This window comes from Lagenorhynchus albirostris, chromosome 19 (assembly GCF_949774975.1).
Source record: "Lagenorhynchus albirostris chromosome 19, mLagAlb1.1, whole genome shotgun sequence".
Classification (NCBI taxonomy): domain Eukaryota; kingdom Metazoa; phylum Chordata; class Mammalia; order Artiodactyla; family Delphinidae; genus Lagenorhynchus; species Lagenorhynchus albirostris.
In genome coordinates, this window is record NC_083113.1 from 15830687 (window position 1) to 15855326 (window position 24640).

Consider the following 24640-nt stretch of genomic DNA (forward strand, 5'->3'; position numbering starts at 1 on the left):
GTTATCATGGGAATGAACACCTTTCATATTCTAGATTCAAATTGCCATGAGAGTTGAAATTCTGTGATTGTTTTAACAACCTCCTTCCCACTTCCCACTACATCCTCATACTAAATGCATGGCAATGATTGGATTCATTAGCTGTTTTAAAGACTCTTCAAGTGACAAGTAGACAGGGTATAAATAAATGAATGAATGAATGCAGGGTATAAATGAATGATATTGCAGCAGGTAGGATAACTCAAGTTTATTTGTAAAATATATCCCGTTCTGTCAAATACTGATAAGAAAAGAAGGGTGCAGCTAGAATATATTGAGGCTTGATAATATATTTTCATTTACAGTGATTTAGTTATTTAAACTCTAGAAATTCCATGTGAATTATCTTGTGTTGTATTTCAAGAATGCCTTGCAATCCAAATCTATTTGGTTTCCGAGTTAAGATACTAAGGAATGCTAACTAAATCAATTTGATTTCCAAGTTTCAGAAAGTGAGTAGCACGTTTGAATAAGGACTTATTAGAAATGTTTTTTCCAAAATTCAGATTGTGACAAACATTTATCTCCTTTCAATAGATTACTAGATTTGATTTGCTAATTTTTAACATTGCATATTTTCATAACTGATTTTGGGCATATTATCTTTTTGTATTCTCCTAGTAAGTTTTATCTTTAGGATTACGACAGATTCGTAAAAACAGGTAACTTGCTACCTCAGTCTATGTCCTGGAAGAGTTCCTGAAACATTTCATAGGTTCATCTATAAATATATCTAATTTGGTGTCTCTAGTGTAGCTGTGTGACATTGTTTTTTTAATTTACTTTATTTTTATTTTTGGCTGCGCCTTGAGGCTTGTGGGATCTTAGTTCCCCAACCAGGGATTGAACCCTGGCCCCCAGCAGTGGAAGCAGAGAGTCCTAACCAGTGGACCACCAGGGAATTCCCATGACATTTATTTTTTTGGTTTAATTTTAAAATGTTCCTTTTGGAAATGAGTCTATTAGGATTTTACACTTCTTCTCTAGTCAATTCTGATATCAAGTCAATCCAATTTCTTTATAAAAATCAGACACTTTGTCCAGATTTTCAGATATATTATAAAAATGTCTATAGTACTAACTTTTAAGTTTTTTGAGATAAAATTCATATACCATAATATTCACCCCCCTTTTAAAGTATACTGTTCAGTGGCTTTTATTATATTCACACAGTTGTACACCACTAATCCCAGAACATTTTAATCACCCAGAAAGATAGCGTCCTTTCAAATTCAAATATGTAGTCATTTCAATGTCTCATTCACAGTGCTGTTCATTCGTCATCTGTACTCCCCCACCTGAATCACTAGTTTGTCTACTTTTTTCAGTCAAATAATTTTCTGTTTTAGATTGTTTACTTGTTTCTGTCATTTATTTTATAACTAATAATGCCTTTCTCTATCCAATTTAGATATATTTTTGCTTGTTTTATCTCCCTGGGTTCTATATTGATTTTATTTATTAATGATTTCTAGTATATTTTTTAACTTTTATTTGCATTTATTTTTTGCGGCATTTATTCTCAGGCCATAAGCTTTTGTTTCTTCAGTTTCTTCTGGCATATCTTTTTCTTCTGGGCAACCTCCTCTTCTGGTTTAGGAACAATCTGTTCTTTTTCAGTAAGGATCATCTCAATGTGGCAGGGAGAGCTCATGTATGGGTTGATCTGACCATGAGCTCTGTAAGTCCTGCACCACATCTTGGGGGGTTTTGTTCACCTGGATGTGCTCAATGACCAGAGAATCTACATCTAAGCCCTTAAGTTCAGCATTACTTTCTGCATTTTTGAGCATGTGCAGTAAAAATTCAGCACTCTTTCTTTTGGGCCACCAACCCTGCATTCAGCCCCAGTGTTGGGCCTGGGCACACCTACCACCTCCACCTTAGTAACGATGGAATAGCACACATTGCTTCTTTAAAGTGACATCCTTCAGATACTTGGTGGCTTTTCAGATATGCATACCCTTAATGGCCTGGGCAGTTTCACGAGTGTTCTTAAAGTGAACACAAGATTTGAACCTCTTGACTTGCATGATTTTGTGGCATTTTCTGGGCCAAGTGAATAGTGAACCATTTTTAGAGGTCAGGTCATCTCAGGCCGCTTCCCGGAAAAGTCTAGTATTTTAATGTATGCATGCACACTGGGTTATAAAACTTCCAGTACAACTTTGGCTGCCACTCACAGGTGTTTTTTTTTTTTAATATTTATTTATTTTGGCTGGGCCATGTCTTAGCTGTGGCACACAGGATCTTCATTGCGGCACGCGAGATCTTTAGTTGCGGTACGCATACTCTTAGTTGTGGCATGTGGACTCTTAGTTGCAGCATGCATGTGGGATCTAGTTCCCTGACCAGGAATTGAACCCTGGGTCCCTGCATTGGGAGCATGGAGTCTTACCCACTGGACACCAGGGAAGTCCCACAGGTTTTTCAATTGTGTTCTCATATTCATTCACGTTTAAATAACGTGTATATTAAGGTTTTAGTTCCTTAACCCATGTTAACCAAGAGGGGACACTAAATTAATATTCAGATATTTGCTGGCCATCCTTTTGTTACTGTCTCCCCCATTCTGGTCAAATAATGTGCCCTGTATATTTTCTTTTTTGGAAACTAATTATTAGGAAAAATATTCTTATCTCTTCCTGCTTATTTGACTGTGCTTTCAACTACCCATCATTGTATCCACAGGGTATTAGTCTTTGTGCAGCATAGAAAATAAAGTCTGAATGTAGATTACCCACGCAAACTTTTTTTCCCCTTTTGAAATTTCATGCAGAATAATGAGTGATGGGGAAAGCTTTCCTATGTTCATTACACTTATTTCTCTTTTTTCATTATTAATTCTTGGATTTAGACAAAAGTAAACAACATGGTTAAAATCCTTTCCACAAATAATAATGACGATAATTATGAAAATGAGTGTATCAATGATAATAGTGGACTTTTACTAAACATTTACTACATGATAGGAAAAGTTCTAAACACTTTATTAACTCATTGAATCCTCACAACAAACCAATACATAGAACGTGATTATATTTACTAATACATAAAAAATAAAATGTCACTAACATATATAAGTAAAAAGTTTAAAAAACCTGGAAGCATAAATAATACCGGTAACAGTAGTTAATTACCTTTCTAGTATGAGCTTAGGGTTAGGGTTGATGAAAAGGAACAAAACAGTTTATAAAGGAGAAAATATGGATAATTTCAGCAACTAAAATAGATGTTTTAAAAGGAAAAAACAAGCATCCAAAGATAAATTTTGGGTCATATTAGTCAGGGAAGATTTTATAACTGAAAACAATTAGATGCAACCATAACATGAATAATAAATAAGGTCATTTAAAAAAGTCATTAAGTACATCGATAAAGATAAAAATCTATATTTACTGAAATGGCAATCATATTTTATAGCATTATAAAAGCCAACACATGTGTATCAGGTGAAGGTGCAACATGTGTACCATGACTACATTTTCTTTAAAAACAAAGTCTGGTAGGATTTGCTCTACCAACTTTAGAGTCATCATCTATAGTTTGTATAATTACAATTAATCTTGGCTTTTTTAATTTCTAGTTTTCTGATATTCTGTTTTATAATAAAAAATATAAATTTGTGAAATGAAACAAAAAGACTAACAGTGACTTCAAAAAAAGGTTATATTGTAATTAATTCTACAAGGAATTACAAAATACAAGGTCACACAATTTAAACAGTGTGATGTTGGTATAAGCACAAATATATATATCAGAGAAGAAAGCATAGCCTTAAAACTCAAGCAAATATAAACAGGAATATAATCTATCTCCAAGAAGGTAGAACAAAATAATAGGAAAGGAAAAAATTGTTGAACTGCTATTAGTACAAGATGGGGTTGGGGAAGTAAGGGGGAGAGACAGGCAAATGTCAATTTAGAATCCAAATTCATAACTTAGAGTAAAATATATTTGGATTAAAAAGAAATATAAAATAAAATTAAGAAACAAAAAATAGTGAAAGAGGGTAACTATCACACAGGAATTTTTGTTGTTGTTGTTTAAAATATCAGGAAGGTGACAAGAGCTTTAGTTTTTATTATTCATCAGTATGAATTCCCTGATGACGTATGAGATCTGAGCCACTACTAAATGCCTTTCCACATTCCTTACAGTTATAGGGCTTTTCACCAGTATGAATTCTGAGGTGTCGAGTAAGGTTTGAGCATTTATTAAAGGCCTTTCCACATTCATTACATTCATATGGTTTTTCATCTGTATGAATTCTCTGGTGTTGAAAAAGCTGTGAGTTCTGAGTAAAGGCCTTCCCACATTCAAGACATTCAAAAGGTTTCTCACCAGCATGAATTCTCTGATGCTGACGAAGTTGTGAGCTCTGAGTAAAAGCCTTCCCACATTCCTTACAATTATAGGGTTTCTCCCCAGTGTGAATTCTCTGATGATTAGTAAGTGCTGAGCCACTACTAAAGGCTTTGCCACATTCTTTGCACTCATAGGGTTTCTCACCTGTATGAATTCTCTGATGCTGTACAAGCTTTGAGCTCTGAGTAAAAGCTTTGCCACATTCCTTACATTCATAGGGTTTCTCACCTGTATGAATTCTCACATGTTGAAAAAGTTGTGAGCTCTTAGTAAAGGCTTTCCCACATACTTTACATTCATACGGTTTTTCACCAGTGTGAATTCTCTGATGGTCAATAAGATTTGAGCAATAACTAAAAGCCTTCCCGCATTCCTTACATTCATAGGGTTTCTTACCGGTATGAATTCTCTGATGTTGAGAAAGGTATGAGCTACAGCTGAAGGCCTTTCCACATTCTTTACATTCAAAGGGTTTTTCACCAGTATGAATTTTCAGATGTCGAGTAACATGTGAGCCACAACTAAAGAATTTCCCACACTCCTTACATTCATAAGATTTTTCGCCAATATGAATTCTCTGATGTTGAAGAAATTGTGAATTCTGACTAAAGATCTTTCCACATTTCTTACATTCATATGGTTTCTCTTCACTGTTAATTATTTGATGTAGAGTAAAGAATGTCTGTTGAATAGATGTGGGCATGTATTCATGAGTGAATATTTCTTGGCTGAAATGCCCATTTTGATATCCCACTTGTCTTTCAAAGTGGTTTCTATATTCCAAAACATCTCTAAAACTGGAGTATTCAAGGCCATGCTTTGTAAGTCCCATCATCTCCCTCTGGCATGATTCTATTTCATAAACTTCCTTCTTTAGTGATAATAACTTGGTTTCACACATTGATTCCAGATCTGAAAGAAAATAAAATGGTAAATATTCTTCCCCCACCTCATTTGTGAAAAGTTAAACTTTTATAATAGAAATGGAAAAACTAAAGTGAAAATAATATCTGGTAGTGAATGACATAGAGTTCTCAAGTATATCTGTTTAATCTGAAAAATGGACAAGAAATGCACAAAATTAAGGAGATATAATGCAGGAAGCAGCAGGAGGAGACTATGGAAATAGGGAACCACAATGATTCTCAAATACTGATGTGGATCAGAATCACCTGAAAAGTTGATAAATATACAATGCTTGGGCATATTAAAAGATGACTAGTTTTATATACATCTCTACAAGCTTGTATGTATGTGTATGTAAGAAACAGAGTACATCATCATACTATATATATTACAAAAAGTGGACAATGTTACCTCCATTAAAGGTCTACTGAGAGGAATAAACGCATATAGGGGGAGATTCTTGGGCTCTGTAGTATAATAAAGTATGAATTTGGTCTTTGTCCCCAGTTCCTAACACAGAGCTTGAAAAACCCTTTGAATTTCCTGAGTGATAGCAGTGTTTTCATTATGCTAATGAGGTGACTCATGGTGGACCCCTAGATAGTTTTAGGATGGGGAATGGTCACTAGAAAGATCCAGCATATGATTAGAGGATTGGGACTTTCAGCTTCTTGACCTCTGGGGTGGAGAGAGAGGCTAGAGATTGAGTGGCCAATGCCTTAATCAATCATGCCAATGTAATTAAGCCCTGATAAAAACTCTGGACACCGAAGCTCAATGGAGATTTTTGGTTGGTGAACACACCGAGGCGCTTCACCAGGAGGGTGACACACTTTGACTTCACAGGGAGAGGTTATGGAACCTCTGCCTCCAGAAGCCTACCCTAACTCATCTGATATGTATCCTTTACAGTAAAACTGCAATTGTAAGTACAGAGCTTTCCTAAGTTCTGTGAGTCATTCTAGCAAAGCCTGCAGGGGCCATGGAAATCCCAAATTTATAGCCAGTTGGTCAGAAGTGTGGGTGGTCTGAGGAACCCCTGAGACTTGCAGCTGGTGTCAGAAGTGAAGGCAGTCTTGTGTAAGACTGGCTGTTAACCTATGGGGTCTAAGCTAACTCTGGGTAGTTAGTGTCAAAATTAAACTGCAGTACACCCAGTTGGGGATAAAACAGAATAGGGTCCATAATAAAGGGCATACTAGATGCAACATAAAAGCGATTACAGAGGGTCAGCCAGATGGGGGAACAGCCTAAGATAAGTCAATGAACTGATTTGATGTGAGTGGCAGATAGGGAAGACTCAGAGCATGCTATGTTCTGGGGATTCAGTGAAAATACTGTTTGCCTTGGAATTCTGTGATGCTGATCTTAGGACAAGGGAGAGACTTGCTCATATACCACTGCAGTGACTGAGAGGAGAGACTCCTGAAGTTTAAGGCAGACAGAGAGAAAAAAGACACAGTGCAACAGCAAAGGAAACAATAAACAAAATGAAAAGACAACCTATGGAATGGGTGAAAATATTTGCAAACAATGCCACCAACAAGAGCTTAATTTCCAAAATATACAAATAGCTCATACAGCTCAATATCAAAAAATCAACCCAATCGGGACTTCCCTCGTTGTCCAGTGGATAAGACTCTGTGCTCCTAATGCAGGGGGCCCGAGTTTGATCCCTGGTCAGGGAACTAGATCCCACATGCTGCAACTAAGAGTTCTCATGCAGCAATGAAGATCCCACATGCTGCAACTAAGACCCTGTGCAACCAAATAAATAGATAAATATTTTTTTAAAAAATCAACCCAATCAAAAAATGGGCAGAAGATCTAAATAGACATTTCTCCAAAGAAGACATTCAGGGGACTTCCCTGGTGGCGCAGTGGTTAAGAATCCGCCTGCCAATGCAGGGGACATGGGTTCGATTCCTGGTCCAGGAAGATCTCACATGCCATGGAGCAACTAAGCCTGTGCTCCACAACTACTGAGCCTGTGCTCTAGAGCTTGCAAGCCACAACTACTAAGCCTGTGCACCACAACTACTGAAGCCCGCACACCCTAGAGTCCGCATGCCACAACTACTGAGCCCATTAGCTGCGACTACTGAAGCCCACACGCCCCAGAGCCCATGTGCTGCAATAAACTGAGCCCGCATGCTACAACTACTGAAACCGTGCACCTAGAGCTCTTGCTCTGCAACAAGAGAAGCCACTGCAATGAGAAGCCCGTGCACCTCAATGAAGAGTAGCCCCCATTCGCCATAGCTAGAGAGAAAGCCCATACAGAGCAATGGAGACCCAACACAGCCAGAAAAAAAAACAAAGAAGACATTCAGATGGCCAACAGGCACATGAAAAGATGCTCAACATTGCTAATCATCAGGGAAATGCAAATCAAAACCACAATAAGATATTACCTCACAACTGTCAGAATGGCCATCATCCAAAAGTCTACAAATAATAAATACTAGAGAGGGTGTGGAGAAAGGGAACCCTTATACACTATTGGTGGGAATGTAAATTGGTGCAGCCACTAGGGAGAATAGTATGGTGGTTCCTTAAAAAACTAAAAATAGAGTTACCATATGATCCAGCAATCCCACTCCAGGCATATATCCAGAAAAGATGAAAACTATAATTTGAAAAGATACATGCCCCCCAATGTTCATAACAGCACTATTTATAATAGCCAAGACATAGAAGCAAGCTAAATGTCCACTGACAGATGAATGGATAAAGAAGATGTGGTAAAAAAAAAAAAAAAAGAAGATGTGGTATATATATACACACACACACACATATACATACACACACAATGGAATATTACTCAGCCACAAAAAAGAATGAAACAATGCCATTTGCAGCAACATGGATGGACCTAGAGATGATCATACTAAGTGAAGTAAGTTAGACAAATACTGTATGATACCACTTATATGTGGAATTTTAAAAAATGATACAAATGAACTTATTTACAAAACAGAAACAGACTCACAGACCTAGAAAACAAACTTATGGTTACCAAAGAGGAAATACGGGGGGGAGGGAATAAATGAGAAGTTTGGGATTAGCAGATACAAACTACTATACATAAAATAAACAACTAGGTCCTACTGTATAGCACAGGGAACTATATTCAATATCTTACAATAAACTATAATGAAAAAGAATCTGAAAATATATATATATATATATGTATAACCAAATCACTTTGCTGTATACCAGAAACTAACACAACATTGTAAATCAACTATACTTCAATTTAAAAAAAGAACAATATAAGGGAAAAATAATTCTCAGAAGTTTCATACAAGGATTGTAAAAAATAATAAGAAGAAGACACAGTGCAAGATACTACCATGGAAAGATGACAGGAGTCAGAAGCAGATTGATGAGAGCTGAGTCCCATCACTGAGAGTTACTTACTATAGGTTCCTAGGCAATTATTTAATCTTTCTAGTCCCCATTTCACCTGTAAAAGGGAGATAATCCTTAATTCATGATTACTAAGAGTGTGAGGAAAAGTGTAAGTGAATGTCTTTGAGTAAAGTGTTCAGTATTTGATAACTATTATTATAAAGCAATTTCTTACCCAAAATGGAGATTTTAGGCAAATTAAACAGTGTGAAGATATCAAAATGGAGCCTATTAGAACTTCTCAAGCCAGAAACAGGGAATTCATTTCAGCATGTTCTTCTTCCTCCTACCTCCATAGGATCTTTCAGCAACTTTCATCTAGTTAAGCTCTTCAGTAGCTTTTCTATCTCCACTGCCAATACCCTATTCCAAACCAGAATCATCTGTTACTCAGACCACTCAAGTAGCCTCCTAACCCAGATCCCCACCAAGTTTTCACAGTCTTTAATCTCTTCAGGCACAAAAATGACATTTGGCCTGGGCTTCCACTGCTCAAAATCCAAACTCCTCATAACCACTGGCAAAGGCTGAATAATGTGGTTCCTACTTGTCTCTCCAATCTCGACTCACACTCCACTCATGCTTGCTCTTGGGCCCCAACAACGCTAGCTTTCTTTCAGTTCTTCAAACACACCAAGTTTTCCCCTCCTAGAAGGGCCTTCACAGGGGTTCTTCCCTCTGCCTGGAGTTTTCTTCTTTATAAACACATTAAAGAGTAAGACCTAGCAGTGAGCCTAATACTATAGTAATTCTGAAATAGTGATGAGCATAAATAGCATTTCAATACGTCAAAGCAACAATAAAATGATATGAAAATATCTGTGATTTCCATTCATGTCAAAGTCACAGGAACTACTAACACTACTACGGTTTGTTGCATATACCATAACAGGAAGAAATGCTAAATTTCAATTAGAGGATACTAAATATAAAGATGCATTTTTTTCTTTTCATCCAAGTTCATGAACTCCTTCAATTCTATCCAAAGGAACCCAAATCATTGGCCAGCAGCTATCAAGGAAGACTAGTACTTGGAAGGGAGGGGCAGTGCAGATACATGCAGACATGCGCCCACGCGCGCACACACACGTATACTATTTTGGGACTTGTAACAGAAAACATTTAGATGAGTCGAAGAGGAAGAAAAGCTAGTAAGGAACTGAATCTAAAATATGGGTAAAAGAGTTTTCTTTGTGGGGGATGTGAAGGGCACCTTCTACTTGAAATTAAGAGGGGGAGTGGAGAAGAGTAGTAGAAAGCAGTAAGTGAGGGAAGGAATGAAACAGGTCATTTGTAAACTCGTGCTAAAAAGACTTAGTTTTTCCCACAGGCCTATGGTTTTGATGGGAGCTTCCAAGATAACATCTCAAAGGTGCTGTTTCTTCACTGATCAACTGAGTTATTGCCTGTAGTGCCCTGCTTCTGTCCAATCATTTCTCACTCACCTGAACACAGGCCTCTTGTCAGCTCTCTGCCAATCATCCAGGGCTCTTTCCCCTGTTCCAATAAGGAGATAACTTGAGGCTTAGGAATGTAAAGTCCTGCTCACAAGAAAAGATATGGAACATGGTTATGCTGTGGGTAAATCTGATCCAGAAGTCAGATCCAGTCCCTTGATGATCAAGGAAGAGATGCCACTACAGGAACAGTCAAACAAAGAGGATGAAGCTCAGCCACAGCCAATTGGAGCTGCCCATTTCCCACTCTTCCTTTTCATTTCAGTTCAAGCCATTTACTTGGGAACAGGGAGCAGAAATTCAGCGGGTAGCTCGAAAAGCAGCTGAGAAATTCACTGTGGAAGAAACAGACATTCCAGAGAACTCAAAATTACTGGGATAGATGCCCTTACCCACTGACACCAGATTGCTATAGTTCTCCAACATCACATCTCTGTACAAGTCCCTCTGAGCAGGGTCCAGGAATTCCCACTCCTCTTGAGAGAAGTCTACAGACACATCACTGAACATCACTGATCCCTGAAACAACAGACACGTGTATTATTTGTGTAACAAAAAGAAATATTTCAGAGACTACTGTGCTTATATTTGGGAGTAAAGCAAAGAGCAATTATATGGGTGTCACTAAGAACCAGAATCTTTAGATCCTAGAAATAGATGCAAGAGTTGTCAGTTTATTTTGTATTAAAAAAAAAAATTCCTCACTCAGTCCATAGAAAAGGCCTAGAAACAATAATTAACCCAGTAGTGATGAGCATCCCTAGTGTCTAGATTGTAGTCTCTAAGTATCGTATTCAAATAAAAGTAACCAAAGTTGGGAAGGAGACAATTTCAGAATTGAGTCAAATGCACAGGATGAGTCTGAACATTCTGTTGTATCAGAAAACAAGAGAGCTATCAAAAACTACTAGAATCATGTTAAAAGGACGCAGGAGCCTACTTGAAAAGCCTCCCATTGGCCAAAGACAGCATAATTTGAGGATCAAATGTAATGGACTGATGAGATCAAAAATGTTTAAATCCATGAGCTCATAACAATATTGAACAAAAAACTACTAGCCATCTTTGTAGGATTCTAAGAAACCAACTCATTATTTTAAAAACTGGTAAGTAAGGGGTAAGAATCAAACATTCTTTTCCATACAAACTGTCCTTTAGGGTAATCAAACAGTTGATGAGACATTTTACTTTACAGATAGTACTCTACCTAATCTATGAAGAAGGAATGACAGAATTTAGATATCATTTTGCAACCTCTAATGAATTAATAAATCTAGACAATAATCATCACTGATGGCTAACATTACAAAAGGAAAGAGAACCAGAAATAATACGCCCCCTAATGGAATCACACATCACCACCTAGGAAATATTCCTGACAAAAAAATCCCAACTGAACCTGACCATGTTTCTAGACCTAACTACTGACTCTCAGGAAACACTTAAATGATACCAGAGAGAAGAAATCAGCAAAATCCAAACAGTGGACAAATGAATCTGTTTTTCTTTCCCAACAAAAACTGCACAGAAAGAAAAGAGATGGAAGGGGTACCTACAAAGTAAGAGACTGGAGAGACATATTAACCAATTGCAGTGCACAGTCTTCTCTGGATTCTAATTCAAATAAATGATTAAAAAAGTAGACAGTTATGAAAATTTGAACACTGACTGGATATTGATATTAACAAATGATTTTTAACTTTTTCAGATGCAATAATGGGATAATGATTGTTTTTTTTAAAAAAAATAAACCTTATCCTTGAGAGATACATACCAATTTGAATTTGCTTCAAAAAAATCCTGTGTGTGGGAGTGAGGTTAAGGGAGTGTGCATGGAAGAAACAAGTAGAGGTATGGATGAAACAAGATTGACTGTGAGTTGATAATAATTGAAACTTAATGGTGAGCATATGGTAGTTCACAAGACTACTTTTTTGTGTCTGGAATTTATTATAACAAAGCTTTCTAAAGAAGGTTCTTCTGAGACCTCCGATCTCAACAATTTATGAAGTGGCTGAACTCACTATAATCATCCATCATCCTTATCCTTATTTCTGAGATAAAGAGATTTGGTGATTCATTTGGAAATTCCTCATGACTCACACTTCCTGTTCAAACTTAAATTCGACTTCTTCATGGATACCCTAAAAGAGTCATAGAGATCTGCCTGTATCAGCTACCAACCCAACAATCCTCCAAGCCCCATAAACCAGGAGACCTTGCAACACTCTAATATTTGGAGCTACCAATACCACCTCCCGTCCTATTTTACTGGAGAGTACTGATCTGTAGAGATAATCTTGGCTTTTCCATGTTTGTCTCAGCTAAGCAACTCATACCTCCACCTTGTCAAATCACTGCCCAGACAGGACAGTTTATTCTACAAATCTACTCTTGTTTCCTTTAAGAAAATGCATTTCTTCTCCATCATAGTCCCTGGGAAAGGGCTGAGAAAAGAGATGCTCAATTATTTACTGAATGAAAATATTAAAACTGAGTCAAAAGAAGAGGAGCACTTAGGAATGATTATAGGATTATCTGACTAGAATGAGAGGAAATAGGGACCAGGACCTGAAGGAACCCTCATAGCCAGAAATGTCAGGAGAAAGAAAGCAAATGCTCACATGCCCTTTAAAAAAAATTTTTTTTTTCTTAGAAAGAACTGAATGTCAGGAAGGTAAAAAAGAGCATCAACTAACTCACCTGGGCCATGGCTTTCAGTATTACAGGAGATGATCACTCCTCTTTGGGGCTGTTCTCGTGGAAAAGGATAGTGTTCTGAGAAGGCAGGCCTGGGGAAGCAAAGAAATGCTCTAGAAACAACACTGGCTTTACAGTTTTCAGACTCTCCAGGCAAAACTACCTCTACTTCCCTTGGTCTTAGGATATAACTCTAGTGAGTGGGAGTATGGAATAAATCCCCCTCCTATCTCAGCTCCAGAAACCCCAGGCTTTAGCTGCAGTAAGATGGATCCTGGCTAGTCGATCCAAAGAAACACAGACTCCTATTGCCTCTCCTTCACCCAAGCAACTCAGGTTCCTGTCTCAGCCAGTGATTCAAGCAAGACCTTGCCCCATCTCAGTGCTGTTGTTGCTCTGAACCCAAGATGGCGCTGCTATGACTTGCCCTGAGCAGATCCCTCCTCTGCAGCCCTCAGGTCCCCAAGCCAGACTCACCTAAGTGGTGCTTTTGGCCAGGAACACAGTTCAATCTAATTAGAAGGACTAAAGACTTCCCTAATCAAGTCTCATTTCCCAAGCCTGAGAAAGTCAAATTCCCCCACCACACCCCTGCACCCATACCCACACTGAGGCACTCCTCATCCTTATGTTCTAGCTCTGATTTGTTAAAAAACAAAACAAACAAACAAAAAATTTTGCTTATGTGTTTTACCCACACAAAACAGTCAGAATGTCAACTTTTCTAGCTCTGGGGTAAGATCTTTCTTACCTATACATATTTATATAAATTTCTCTTTTTTAATTTTAATGCTTTCATTTGTTACATTTAAATCTTTAATCAATTATTATTTTATTTTGGTATAATATTATTTGGTAAAAGACAATGGAATAAGATTAGCAATTATAATTTTATTTTAGTATAAGAAATGAGTTAAGAATCCTACTTCATTTCCCCCCAGAGAGGGCTACCCTGGTGTACCTAAAACACATGCGAATAATATTTCATAAGACATAAAATGCACCATTATTTTATATGCCACTAAGAAAGAAAGAAACTATTTAAGATATAACCTGATTTCAGGTATGTTGAAATGAGGAAAAAAAGTGAGCCTTAGAATAGATGACTATGGAATGTATTTTGTCTACTGATTTAAATGCTACCCTTATCATAGATGATACATGTTTAGATTTATTTGTGATTCTATTTTGATTCAGTGATCTCTTTATTATTTTGTCAGTACCACATTCTCTATATAATTTAAAAATATGTTTTAATGTCTTAATAAGAGCTCCCTCCACTACATACCAATTAGAATGGCCAAAATCCAGAACACTGATAACACCAAATGCTGGCCAGGATGTGGAGCAACAGGAACTCTCATTCATTGCTGGTGAGAATGCAAAATGGTACAGCCACTTTGGAAGACAGCTTGGCAGCTTCGTACAAAATCAAACATACTCTTACCATATGGAGTTGAGAATACCTAGTGGGATGGAGAAAAAGTTCAGGAAAAGGAAAGAGAAGCAATCATCAAAGCTATCTCACTGCAAACTCCTAGCTCAAGGAGTCAGAAGGTTAAACTTTTTCTTTAAAGTTTATGGTATTGATTAGTTCAGTGAAATGGACACTGTTTATTATCTAACACTGACTGAAAAGCTTATCCATGGGCAAGAAATCAAATGGCCCACAGAGAAGCTTGATAGTAGAAGTTATGGGAAAGAACAAAGCAATTGTTTTCTAGTTGTTTCCTATGGAGTACTGCTTTTCTAATAGATTTAGGAAAAAAAATGTTAAATAATACTGTTGATAGTGCCTTCTCCCTGATTTTACTATGAAGGCTTCAGTATTTCACTATTAGGCATTAGGTTAGTTTTTTTTTTTAACTTTTTAATACAGAAATTTCCAAACATACATAAAAGTAGAATTTAAATAGTAGAAAAAACCTTCCATGTACCCACTAACTGGCTTCAACAATTATAAAGTCACAGACAATATTGTTTTATCTAGATTCTAATCCACTAATTTTTATTGAGATATACCTCACACACCATGTAAGTTACTCATTTAAAGTATATAATTCAATGTCTTTTAGTATATCATCACAATCCAATTTTAGAACATTTTCATCTTCCCTAAAAGAAACCCCATTAAGAGTCAATCCCAGGACTTCCCTGGTGGCACAGTAGTTAAGAATTCACCTGCCAATGCAGAGGACACGGGTTCGATCCCTGGTCCAGGAAGATCCCACATGCCATGGAGCAACTGAGCCCGCAAGCCACAACTACTGAGCCCATGTGTCACAATTACTGAAGCCCGTGCACCTAGAGCCCATGATCTACAACAAGAGAAGCCACTGCAATGAGAAGCCCGCACACCACAACAAAGAGTAGCCCCGCTTGCCACAACTAGAGAAAAGCCTGTGTGCAGCAACGAAGAGCCAATGCAGCCAAAAATAAATAAATAATTTTTTAAAAAAGAAACTGAGTTACAAAATTAAAAATCTATACTAAAAACAGAAATCAACATGTCTGATGAAGTTGAAAAGGTACTCAGCTTAATGATCACCAGCTCAGGTTCTAATGCTCTTATACTGTACAACCTAGTCCCAGGTACTGACCAAAAACTGGGAGCTCAGCTTTAAATCTATCCTGTAGTGTTTTTTCTTTCCTCGTATCTAATTTGGTAATTTGTGTCTTATCTCCCCTTTTTTCTTTAAGTTTTTTTGGAGGTTTATCAATTTTTATTGATTCCCCAAAATAAACTTTTGGAGTTATTAATTTTCTCAATTATATATTTACTTTATATTTCAATATACATAAATTTATATTGAGCTCTTATTCTTATTATTTCCTATTTTTTGTTTTCTTTGGGTTTAATTTAGTGTTCAGTTTTATTTCCTTAACTTCTTGAGATGAAAACATAGATCATTAATTTTTCAACATTCTTCTTTACTAGAGTATGCATTTACAGCTATATATTTTCTTTAGGTTTAGCTTTAGCAACACCCCACATTTTGATGTTATATTTTCATTATCTTTCAGTTCAAAATATTTTTAATTTCCATTGCAATTTCTTCTTTGATTCACCAGTTATTTATAAATACAATTGCTTAAATCCTAAACATTGGGATATTTCTAAATATCATTCTGTTATTGACTTCTGCTGAATTCCACTGTGGACAGAAAACATACAGTATTATTTCAATCCTTTGAAAGTTACTGAGATTTCTTTTATGGTCCAGCACATGATCAATTTGGATAAATGTCTCATATGCATCTGAAAAGGATATATACTGTAGTTGTAAGGTACACTGTTCTACATATATCATTTAAGTCAAGTTTGTCAATCACACTGCCCAAATATTATATAGCTTTACTCAGTTTCTACTGATTGTTCTATCAGCTATTGAAACAAGTGCTAAAAATCCCCCACTATGATTGTGATTTGTCTACTACTTCTTTTACTTCTGTCAAATATACTTGAAGTCATTTTATGAAGGTCTATGTATTTAGAACTGTAATATCTTACTAGTAGTCTAACCTTTTTATTATGAACTATTGTTCTTTATCTCTAGTAAAGCTTCTTGTCCCACAGTCTAATTCCCATACAATGAGAGTGAGTCAGGAGTGTAAATTGATACAACTATTTAGAAAAACTGTCAGTATATATTAAAGCTGAATATTTGCATAAGCTATGCCACAGAAATTTCACTCCTAGGGATATGCCCAACAGAAATGCATTCATATGTGCACCAAAAGACATGTGCAAGAATGTTCATAGCAGCCTTGCTCATAATAGGTCCAATCTGAAAACAGCTTAAATACCAATAGATAATGGAAAGGATAAATAAATTGTGGTATGTTCATACAATGGAATTTTAAGCAACAACAATAATAAATGACCTATACTACATGAAGCAACATGGATGAGTCTCACATATTCATACTACATAATATTATTAAGTAGTACATTCATATTACATGTAAAATGTAATGATGAATAAAAAGAAGTCAAGCACAAAAGAGTGGATATTGTGTGATTCTACTTATATAAAATTCAAGAACAGGTAAAATTAATCTATGGCTATAGAAAACAGAATAATTGTTATCTTTGGGAGAGGTGGATAGTGAGTGGATGGAACAAGAATCGGGCTTCTAGAATGCTGGTAATGTTCTACTTCCTGATCTGATTTGAGCTCTGGTTAAGCAAATATGCTCATTTTCTAAAATTCATCAAGTCATATACTTTCATTTCTGTACTTTTTGGAATGTATGTTATACTTTTAAAACCACGTGATATATGAGAAGAGTCATCAAAAATTAAAATACCAAGTGACCAAGTATTAGAATACAGGATGACTATGCTTATAATCTGCTGGTAAGAATTTAACTGGTACAACCATATTGAAAATCAGTCCGGCATTATCTAGGAAATTTGAAAATACACACGTATCTTATGGCCCAGCAATTCCATTGGTATGTTTATACCCTAGAAAACCATGCATAGGTGCACCAGGGTACTTATAAAGCAACAAGGACACCCCAGCGCACCTTGTATTTGGCTTGGTCAACAGCCATTCCTCCTTCTCCTCTGGGGACCTCTCTGAGAAAAGCAGAGCTGAGGAAGGAGAAAGGAATCATGAAATGCCGGGCCCTTCTCGTGGCTCAGACTGATCAGATCAGAGGTTACCCTGGACCCACACCTGCCACCCATGGAGAGGAAGGATGGAGAAAGGTCAGAGGAGTCTAGGCTGTCCTGAGCATTCCTGGTTTCAGAAGGGGAAAAGTCTGCGGCCCACGACCAAAATCTGTCCTAACCTAACACATCAACCACTGCGACATACACACTGTTAGCCTGGCACAATTACAGGCACCCTCCAACCGCACACTCAGTGCCACAAAAAGTTACATGATCACACTCACACATCCTCACACAGTCAGACATCAGTACACTTAGTACTGCTAACATTCATAAAACCACAATCACACGCAGCCCTCTGATAACACAGCCATAGCAACATAATCACAGATTCTCAGCACTCCCCACCGCCCCAACACACACAATGATACAAAGCTGTATGGACACACACAATCTCAGTCCCACTACGGAGGCACAGTCACACCTACACACACAGAGCCGCACACTTTCACAGTCACACACCACAACGAGGATATCCACAGTCACACCTGCACACAGAGCTCTGCGCGCATGGTCAGTCACAGTGACACACCCACCACAGGGATATACAATCACACGCGCACACAGCGCGCACAGTCACATAAGGTCACAATCGCACACATGGAATCCCACACTTCACCCTCCCCCAGTCTTATCAAATCATACAGGCCCGAGACTCCGGACCCGCCTGGACCGTCCCTTCAGACTACTAGGGGTGCACCTCCGGAACCTAGTCGAGCCCCCGGGACCTAGGCTGCTCACCTTGCACTTCCCCTTCCCCGGAGGCCTAGGGTCCCGCAGGCGAGTGAAGGGTCAGCCCTATACCCGCCAGGGTGTCTGGGAAATGTAGTCCGGAGCCAGATCCGCTCGAACAAGATGTCACGCGACCCTCGGATTTTCTGCACAGCCTGGGCCAAGCCACACTTCTTCTCGCCTCTCGGAATTGCTGCCAGGAGGCTGGAGATCCACATACAGTCCCCACACCCCGGAGACAAGCTTTCTCCTAGGGCCCGGCCAATCTCAGGCAGCCATAAATTCCCTGAGAAATAGAATAATGTCGGTGGATTCGCGCCGGAAGTTGATTGGAGCCGCAAGAACTTCTGGGAAATGTAGTCTAGAGCTGGAATGGTGAGGCGCTCGCCCACGTAGAAGATTGTCTTGGTTGGCTGCTTGCACAGAGCTTTCCGCAGTGAAGGACAGAGTGGCGGCCAGGACTGTTCTAAGAGTTGTAGCTCACTCTGAGAATATTCCGGACTGAGGAAGGCGTCATTTTTGCCTTCCTCCGTGGATTACCGTGGTGTGGGACCTATGCTGATCGGGGAGCGGTAATCTAGGGGTCTCAGACCCGAACCGCACCAGGGAAACTAAAGGAGAGTAATCAGACAGCCTGGAATGGGGCTGATGGGGACGGGTTATCAGGAGCGTCCAGCAGTGTGTTTGCTGGGGATGGTAGTGTTGACTCTGATGATGGCCCCACTGTGTTAAGTCCATAGGTGAAATTGGATGAGTTACCTCATTTTCTTCATCTGGAAAACAGTGGTACTTCAGGGTGCATGTTCTGGTACCATCAGTTTTATTTGCCTTTTGGAAAAGCAAACCAATTCGTCTGACACAGTTTCAAACTTGTGTTTTATAAATCGTATCTCTGTTCCTTGTATGGCTGTGGATCCCACACCCTTCCATGCCTTAGGGATCTTGTTTTCATGGGTACAGTTTGTCTTCCAAGAAAACGCAGAAGGCTGCAAATAAGAAAAGAGTTTATTTGGTGGGGTGTTAGGAATTGCACTTCTGGAGACAGATTTGGGTAAAACCGAAAGAGTGTTCCAGAAGAGATTCAGGGGCTTATGAAGGCAAACCCCACAAAGTTATTAAAGTTGTCTGGAAGGAATTATGATTAACTCTAACCGCAGGAAAGGAAATATTTGTCCTTAAGGGATAGGCTGTCACTGAGTTATTTTATGGGAAGTGTCTTCCAAGCATCTTGAGTTTCTGGAAGTTGAGATTCCATCTAGGCTGAGGCATGCATGTCATACTTCCTCCATGGCCTCCCAGCTACGTTTTAGAGAGCTCTCTTCATAATACCGACTCCATTTTGATTTTCCTTTCACAAATTTCTACCTCCCTTTGCAGAGTTTAGAGTTATATTTTATTCCTCTCCAGTCTTCCATGGTTTGATCCCTGACTCCCCAAACTCGGGGGGGCGGGAGGGAGGGGGAGGAAGGGTTCATTACAGTAGTACAACAGCTTAGATATGAATCTTTTTTTTTTTTTTTTCGGTATGCGGACCTCTCACTGTTGTGGCCTCTCCCATTGCGGAGCACAGGCTCCGGACGCGCAGGCTCAGTGGCCATGGCTCACGGGCCCAGCCACTCCGCGGCATGTGGGATCTTCCCGTACCGGGGCATGAACCCGCGTCCCCTGCATCGGCAGGCGGACTCTCAACCACTGCGCCACCAGGGAAGCCCTTAGATATGAATCTTATCCCTTTCACCTCTTGGGAACAATTAAAAGTCACAAAAAGGGACCAAAACAGAAAACTCCAGTTTCTGTGAAGTTTGGAGAAAGGAAAAACCCATGAACTCCAAAATACACATGAGCACTTCCCAATACAGTTGATATTAGGTAAAAGCACGCTAAAGAATGAGGACTGGTGAACAGAAGTGAGAGTGATGATTAGGAGCTCGTAAATCCTATTAGAGAAGACTCCAGACATAGGGGGAAAAATCATTTCAGGAAGACTAGGTGCTTATATTGAAAGATAAACTTTGGAGAGGGAACTGCCATGAAGAGAGTAAAGGGCAAGCAGAGTAACAGATGGAAGCCATGTGCCAAGATCAGGAGTCAAGTTTAAGGGAAATTGATCCAGAAAACTAAAATATGTCTCAGTTTTGACTGAAGTTATTGGTCTGTAAGCTAGAAGAAGACTCCAGTATCAGAGAAAATCTACAGTTGCTTAAAGGAGAAAGACTCAGATTAGTGTCAAGTTTCTACTCAATAATATTTAGCACCAGAAATCAGTGGAACAAAGCCAAAAGGATAATCAAGAGAGTGAATGCCAATTATTTTTGTTCACAAGCTGCAATTCAGGTATAGATATAATTTAGGATCACCCTAAAATGAGGATGTGAATTAGGGTGACTTGAGAGCCAGGGACAGTAATATAAAGGATAGGGTGGTTTATTTTAGTAGAATAAACAGGATGATGATTAATATGTTAAAATAGCTAAAAACAAAACAAATGAATAAAAAAGACACTAAAATGTTATGAGTGGAAGAAGATGGAGGAAGTAGATAGAATGAGTAGGACCTGATGGAGCAAAGTTTGCAGGAGAAATTCTTAGACAAGAAAGAAGAGTATGGATGCAGCAATTACAGAGGTGAGGGAAGAAAAGAACTGTGGGGAACAGAGTAAAATGTGAAATAAAATGGCTTGTTAGGAAGATTGTATGCTTCAGATTATGACAGACCTGAGATTCAAATCCCAGTTCTGAAAATTAACTATTTGTGACCTTGAGCAAATGACTTGTGTTCTATGTACAACATCATCAAAAATCTTGATAAAAGTATCTTTTTCTCATGAACATCATATGGATCAGGGAAAACGTGTGGATTAGTTTATACAAAATAAATGCTCAAAAGCTATTGAACACTTCTCAACTAATTCTTTGAAGCCAGTATCACCCTGATGCCAAAATCAGACAAAGAAATTAGGAGAAAAGAAAACTAGAGGCAAATATACTTTATGAAGACAGACACAAAAATTCTCAAAAATTACTAGTAAATGGAATCTAGCAACATATAAAAAAGATTATATGCCATAGGGCTTCCCTGGTTGCACAGTGGCTAAGAATCTGCCTGCCAATGCAGGGGACACAGGTTCGAGCCCTGGTCTGGGAAGATCCCACATGCCACGGAACAACTAAGCCCATGTGCCACAACTACAAAGCCTGTGCTCTAGAGCCGTCATGCCACAACTACTGAAGCCCACTCACCTAGAGCCTGTGCTCTACAACAAGAGAAGCCAACACAATGAGAAGCCCGCGCACCACAACGAAGAGTAGCCCCCGCTCGCTGCAACTAGAGAAAAGCCTGCGTGCAGCAACAAAGACCCAACACAGCCAAAAATAAAATTTAAAAAATAAAATAAATTAATTTTTAAAAGATTATATGCCATAAATAACCAACTAGGATTTATTCCAGGAATACAACGATGGTCCAATATATGAAGACCAATCAAAATAATACATCATATTAACAGAATAAAAACAAAAGTCATATGATCATCTCAGTAGATCCAGAAAAGCATTTGATAAACCCAATAACATTTCATGATAAAAAACAAAACAACTCAACAAACTGGGAATAGAAGAGAACTTCTTCAAACTAATAATGACACCTGTGAAAAATGCACAGCTAACATCATAGTTGATGGTAAAGGGCAGAAATTTTTCTCTTGTGCTAAGTGCGATACATTGAATGTGTCCCCCCAGAATTCATATGTTGAAACCTAATCCTCATGTGGTGGTATGTGGAGGTGGGTCGTTTAGGGTTAATTAGATTATGAGAATAGAACCATCATGAATGGGATTGGTGCCCTTAAGAAAGAGACTTCAGGGATCTCCCTTGCCCCCCTACCATGTGAGGACATAGCAAGAAGATAGCTGTCTGTGAACTAGGAAGTGGGCTCTCACCAGATGTGGAATTTGACAGCACCTTAATCTTGGACTTCCCAGCTTCCAGAACTGTGAGAAATAAATGTTTGCTGTTTGGGTCACCCAGTCTATGGTATTTTTGTTATAGCAGTCCAAAAGGACTAAGACAATCAGGAACAAGCCTATTCAAGAATGTCCATTCTCCCCATTTCTTTCTTTCTTTCTTTTTTTTTTTTTGCAGTATGCGGCCTCTCACTGTTGTGGCCTCTCCTGTTGCGGAGCACAGGCTCATAACGCGCAGGCTCAGCGGCCATGGCTCACAGGCCCAGCCACTCTGCGGCATGTGGGATCTTCCCGGACAGGGGCACGAACCCGTGTCACCTGCATCGGCAGGCGGACTCTCAACCACTGCGCCACCAGGGAAGCCCCCATTCTCCCCATTTCTACTCAGCGTTGTACTGGAGATTTTAGACAGGGCAATTAGGCAAGAAAAAGAAATAAAACGAATCCAGATTGGGAAGGAAGAAGTAAAACTCTGTTCACAGATGCCATGGTCTTATTCATAGAGAATCTTAAGGGATCCACACAAGTGAATGCACCAAGGTTTCAGGTTACACGATCAATATTCAAAAATCAATTGTGTTTCTATATGCAAACAATGAACAATCCAAAAATGAAATTAAGAATACAGTTTCATTTTATTCAAAAACTAGTTACGGATAAACTTAGTAGAAGAAGTGCAAGATGGTGTTTACTAGAAACTGTAAAACTTAGTTGAAGGAAATTAAAGAAGACCTTAAAATGAGAAAGGTTTCCCATATTCATATATTGGAAGATTGAATATTGTTAAGAAAGCAATACTCCCCAAACTGACATACAAATTCAGCACATTATCAAAATCCCAGCCTGATTTTGGTAAGAATTGATAAGCTGACCCTAACATTCCTATGGATTGAAAGGGACCCAGAAAAGGAAAACAAAGTTGAAGGACTAACATTTTCTGATTTCAAAACTTACTACAAAGCTACAGTAATCAAGACAGCATATTCTTGGCACAAAATATAGACATCTAGCATTGAGAATGCAGAAACAAGCCCTTATATTTACAGTCAACTGATTTTTCAACAAGAGTGCCAAAACAATTTAATGGGGGAAAGAATAGTCTTTTCAACAAATGATGCTGGGACAACTGGATAGGCACACACAAAAGAATGAAGACTTTTACCTCACACCATGTATAAAAATGGACTCAAATGGATCATGGATCATAAATCGAAATGTCAGAGCTAAATCTATAAAACTCCCAGAAGAAAACATAGGACTAAATCTTTGTAACCTTTGGGTTGTACATGGCTTCTTTTATATGCAACCAAAAGCACACATGACAAACAAAAACAGGTAAATTGATTTCATCAAACTCAAACAATATTGTACTTCAAAGGACACCAGTAAGAAAGTGAAAAGACAACCCACAGAAAATATTTTCAAATCATATATCTGATAAGTAATTTTTATTCATGATATATGAAGAATAGTTACAACTCAATAAAAAAAAAATAACCCCAATTTTTAAATGGTCAAAGTATTTGAATACTCAAACATGCAAATGACCAATCACCACATTAAAAGATGCTCAACACCGTTAGGTGTTATTTGTATTAGGAAAATGCAAATCAAAACCAAAATGAGACAGTATCTCTCCCACACTCAGATGACTAAAAATAAAAAGTTTGTAAAACTCTAGAGATTCATCAACATCAAACCTAGTATTTGGAAGTCTTTTTGTTGCCAGTCATCATTTTAACCCTTCCACCATCCTGAAAAGGTTTACAGAATATCTGAAGAGTCAAATGAATTAACAATGTAATTTTTTAAAAGGGCTCCCACATAGAAAGGATAAACTTTTCTCATTTTCAACAGCTTTTCCCCACATTGTGGACCTGACAATTAGGACAGCCCTTAACCACCTTGAACTTTTTGGAACTCATCAATCATGCCTGATAAATTCTCAGCGTTCTTTTTTTTTTTTTTTTTTCTTACCTCCTGAGTTATACCAAGAAGGTGAGGGAGCAAGACTTTGGGGTTATCAAGTGGTCACCTGGGAAGCAATAAAGATGGTCTGGTGGAAAGATGCCCTGTCAGACCCCAAAGTTTATGGATTTGGAATCTAGCCTTGGAGAAAAGAAACATTTAAAAAAAAGTCAATAAATAAAATCCCAGAGAATACTGATCAATTGACAAGAATACAAGGAAAAATAACTGAGAATGACAAATGGCTGCAGCCTTAGCTGTGTTGAAGGCAACCCAGGGACCATTCAATTTTTTTAGCTCCTACAGAAGTGAGGAAACTGACAAGAGTACAGAATTTCTGTACTTGTTGGAGCCTAATCTTGGTTTTTCAGTTGCTTATAGACATGAAGAGCCCCAAGACCTAAAAAGAGACC

General features: G+C 38.3%; 1 protein-coding gene and 1 pseudogene across 6 annotated transcripts in view; both read right to left on the reverse strand.

Annotated features, from left to right (window-relative positions):
- ZNF383 (zinc finger protein 383) overlaps positions 1-18552 on the reverse strand; it is a 49122-nt gene extending 30570 nt beyond the window's left edge. The window contains exons 1-8 of one of the 6 annotated variants that reach the window (XM_060132389.1): positions 18307-18552; positions 17418-17484; positions 14332-14350; positions 14173-14254; positions 12888-12976; positions 10577-10703; positions 10173-10268; positions 3051-5319 (exon numbers count right to left, since the gene is read on the reverse strand). In XM_060132389.1, coding sequence (XP_059988372.1) covers positions 4124-5319; positions 10173-10268; positions 10577-10703; positions 12888-12896 — 1428 coding nt within the window. In that variant the 5' untranslated portion in view covers positions 12897-12976; positions 14173-14254; positions 14332-14350; positions 17418-17484; positions 18307-18552 and the 3' untranslated portion in view covers positions 3051-4123. Of the gene's footprint in view, positions 1-3050; positions 5320-10172; positions 10269-10576; positions 10704-12887; positions 12977-14172; positions 14351-15065; positions 15154-17417; positions 17485-18306 lie in introns of those variants that run through there. The other 5 variants (XM_060132388.1, XM_060132386.1, XM_060132391.1 and 2 more) reach the window with 5 other exon arrangements.
- Positions 1540-2426, reverse strand: LOC132510385 (large ribosomal subunit protein uL22-like; annotated as a pseudogene).
- Positions 18553-24640: the final 6088 nt, after the last annotated feature.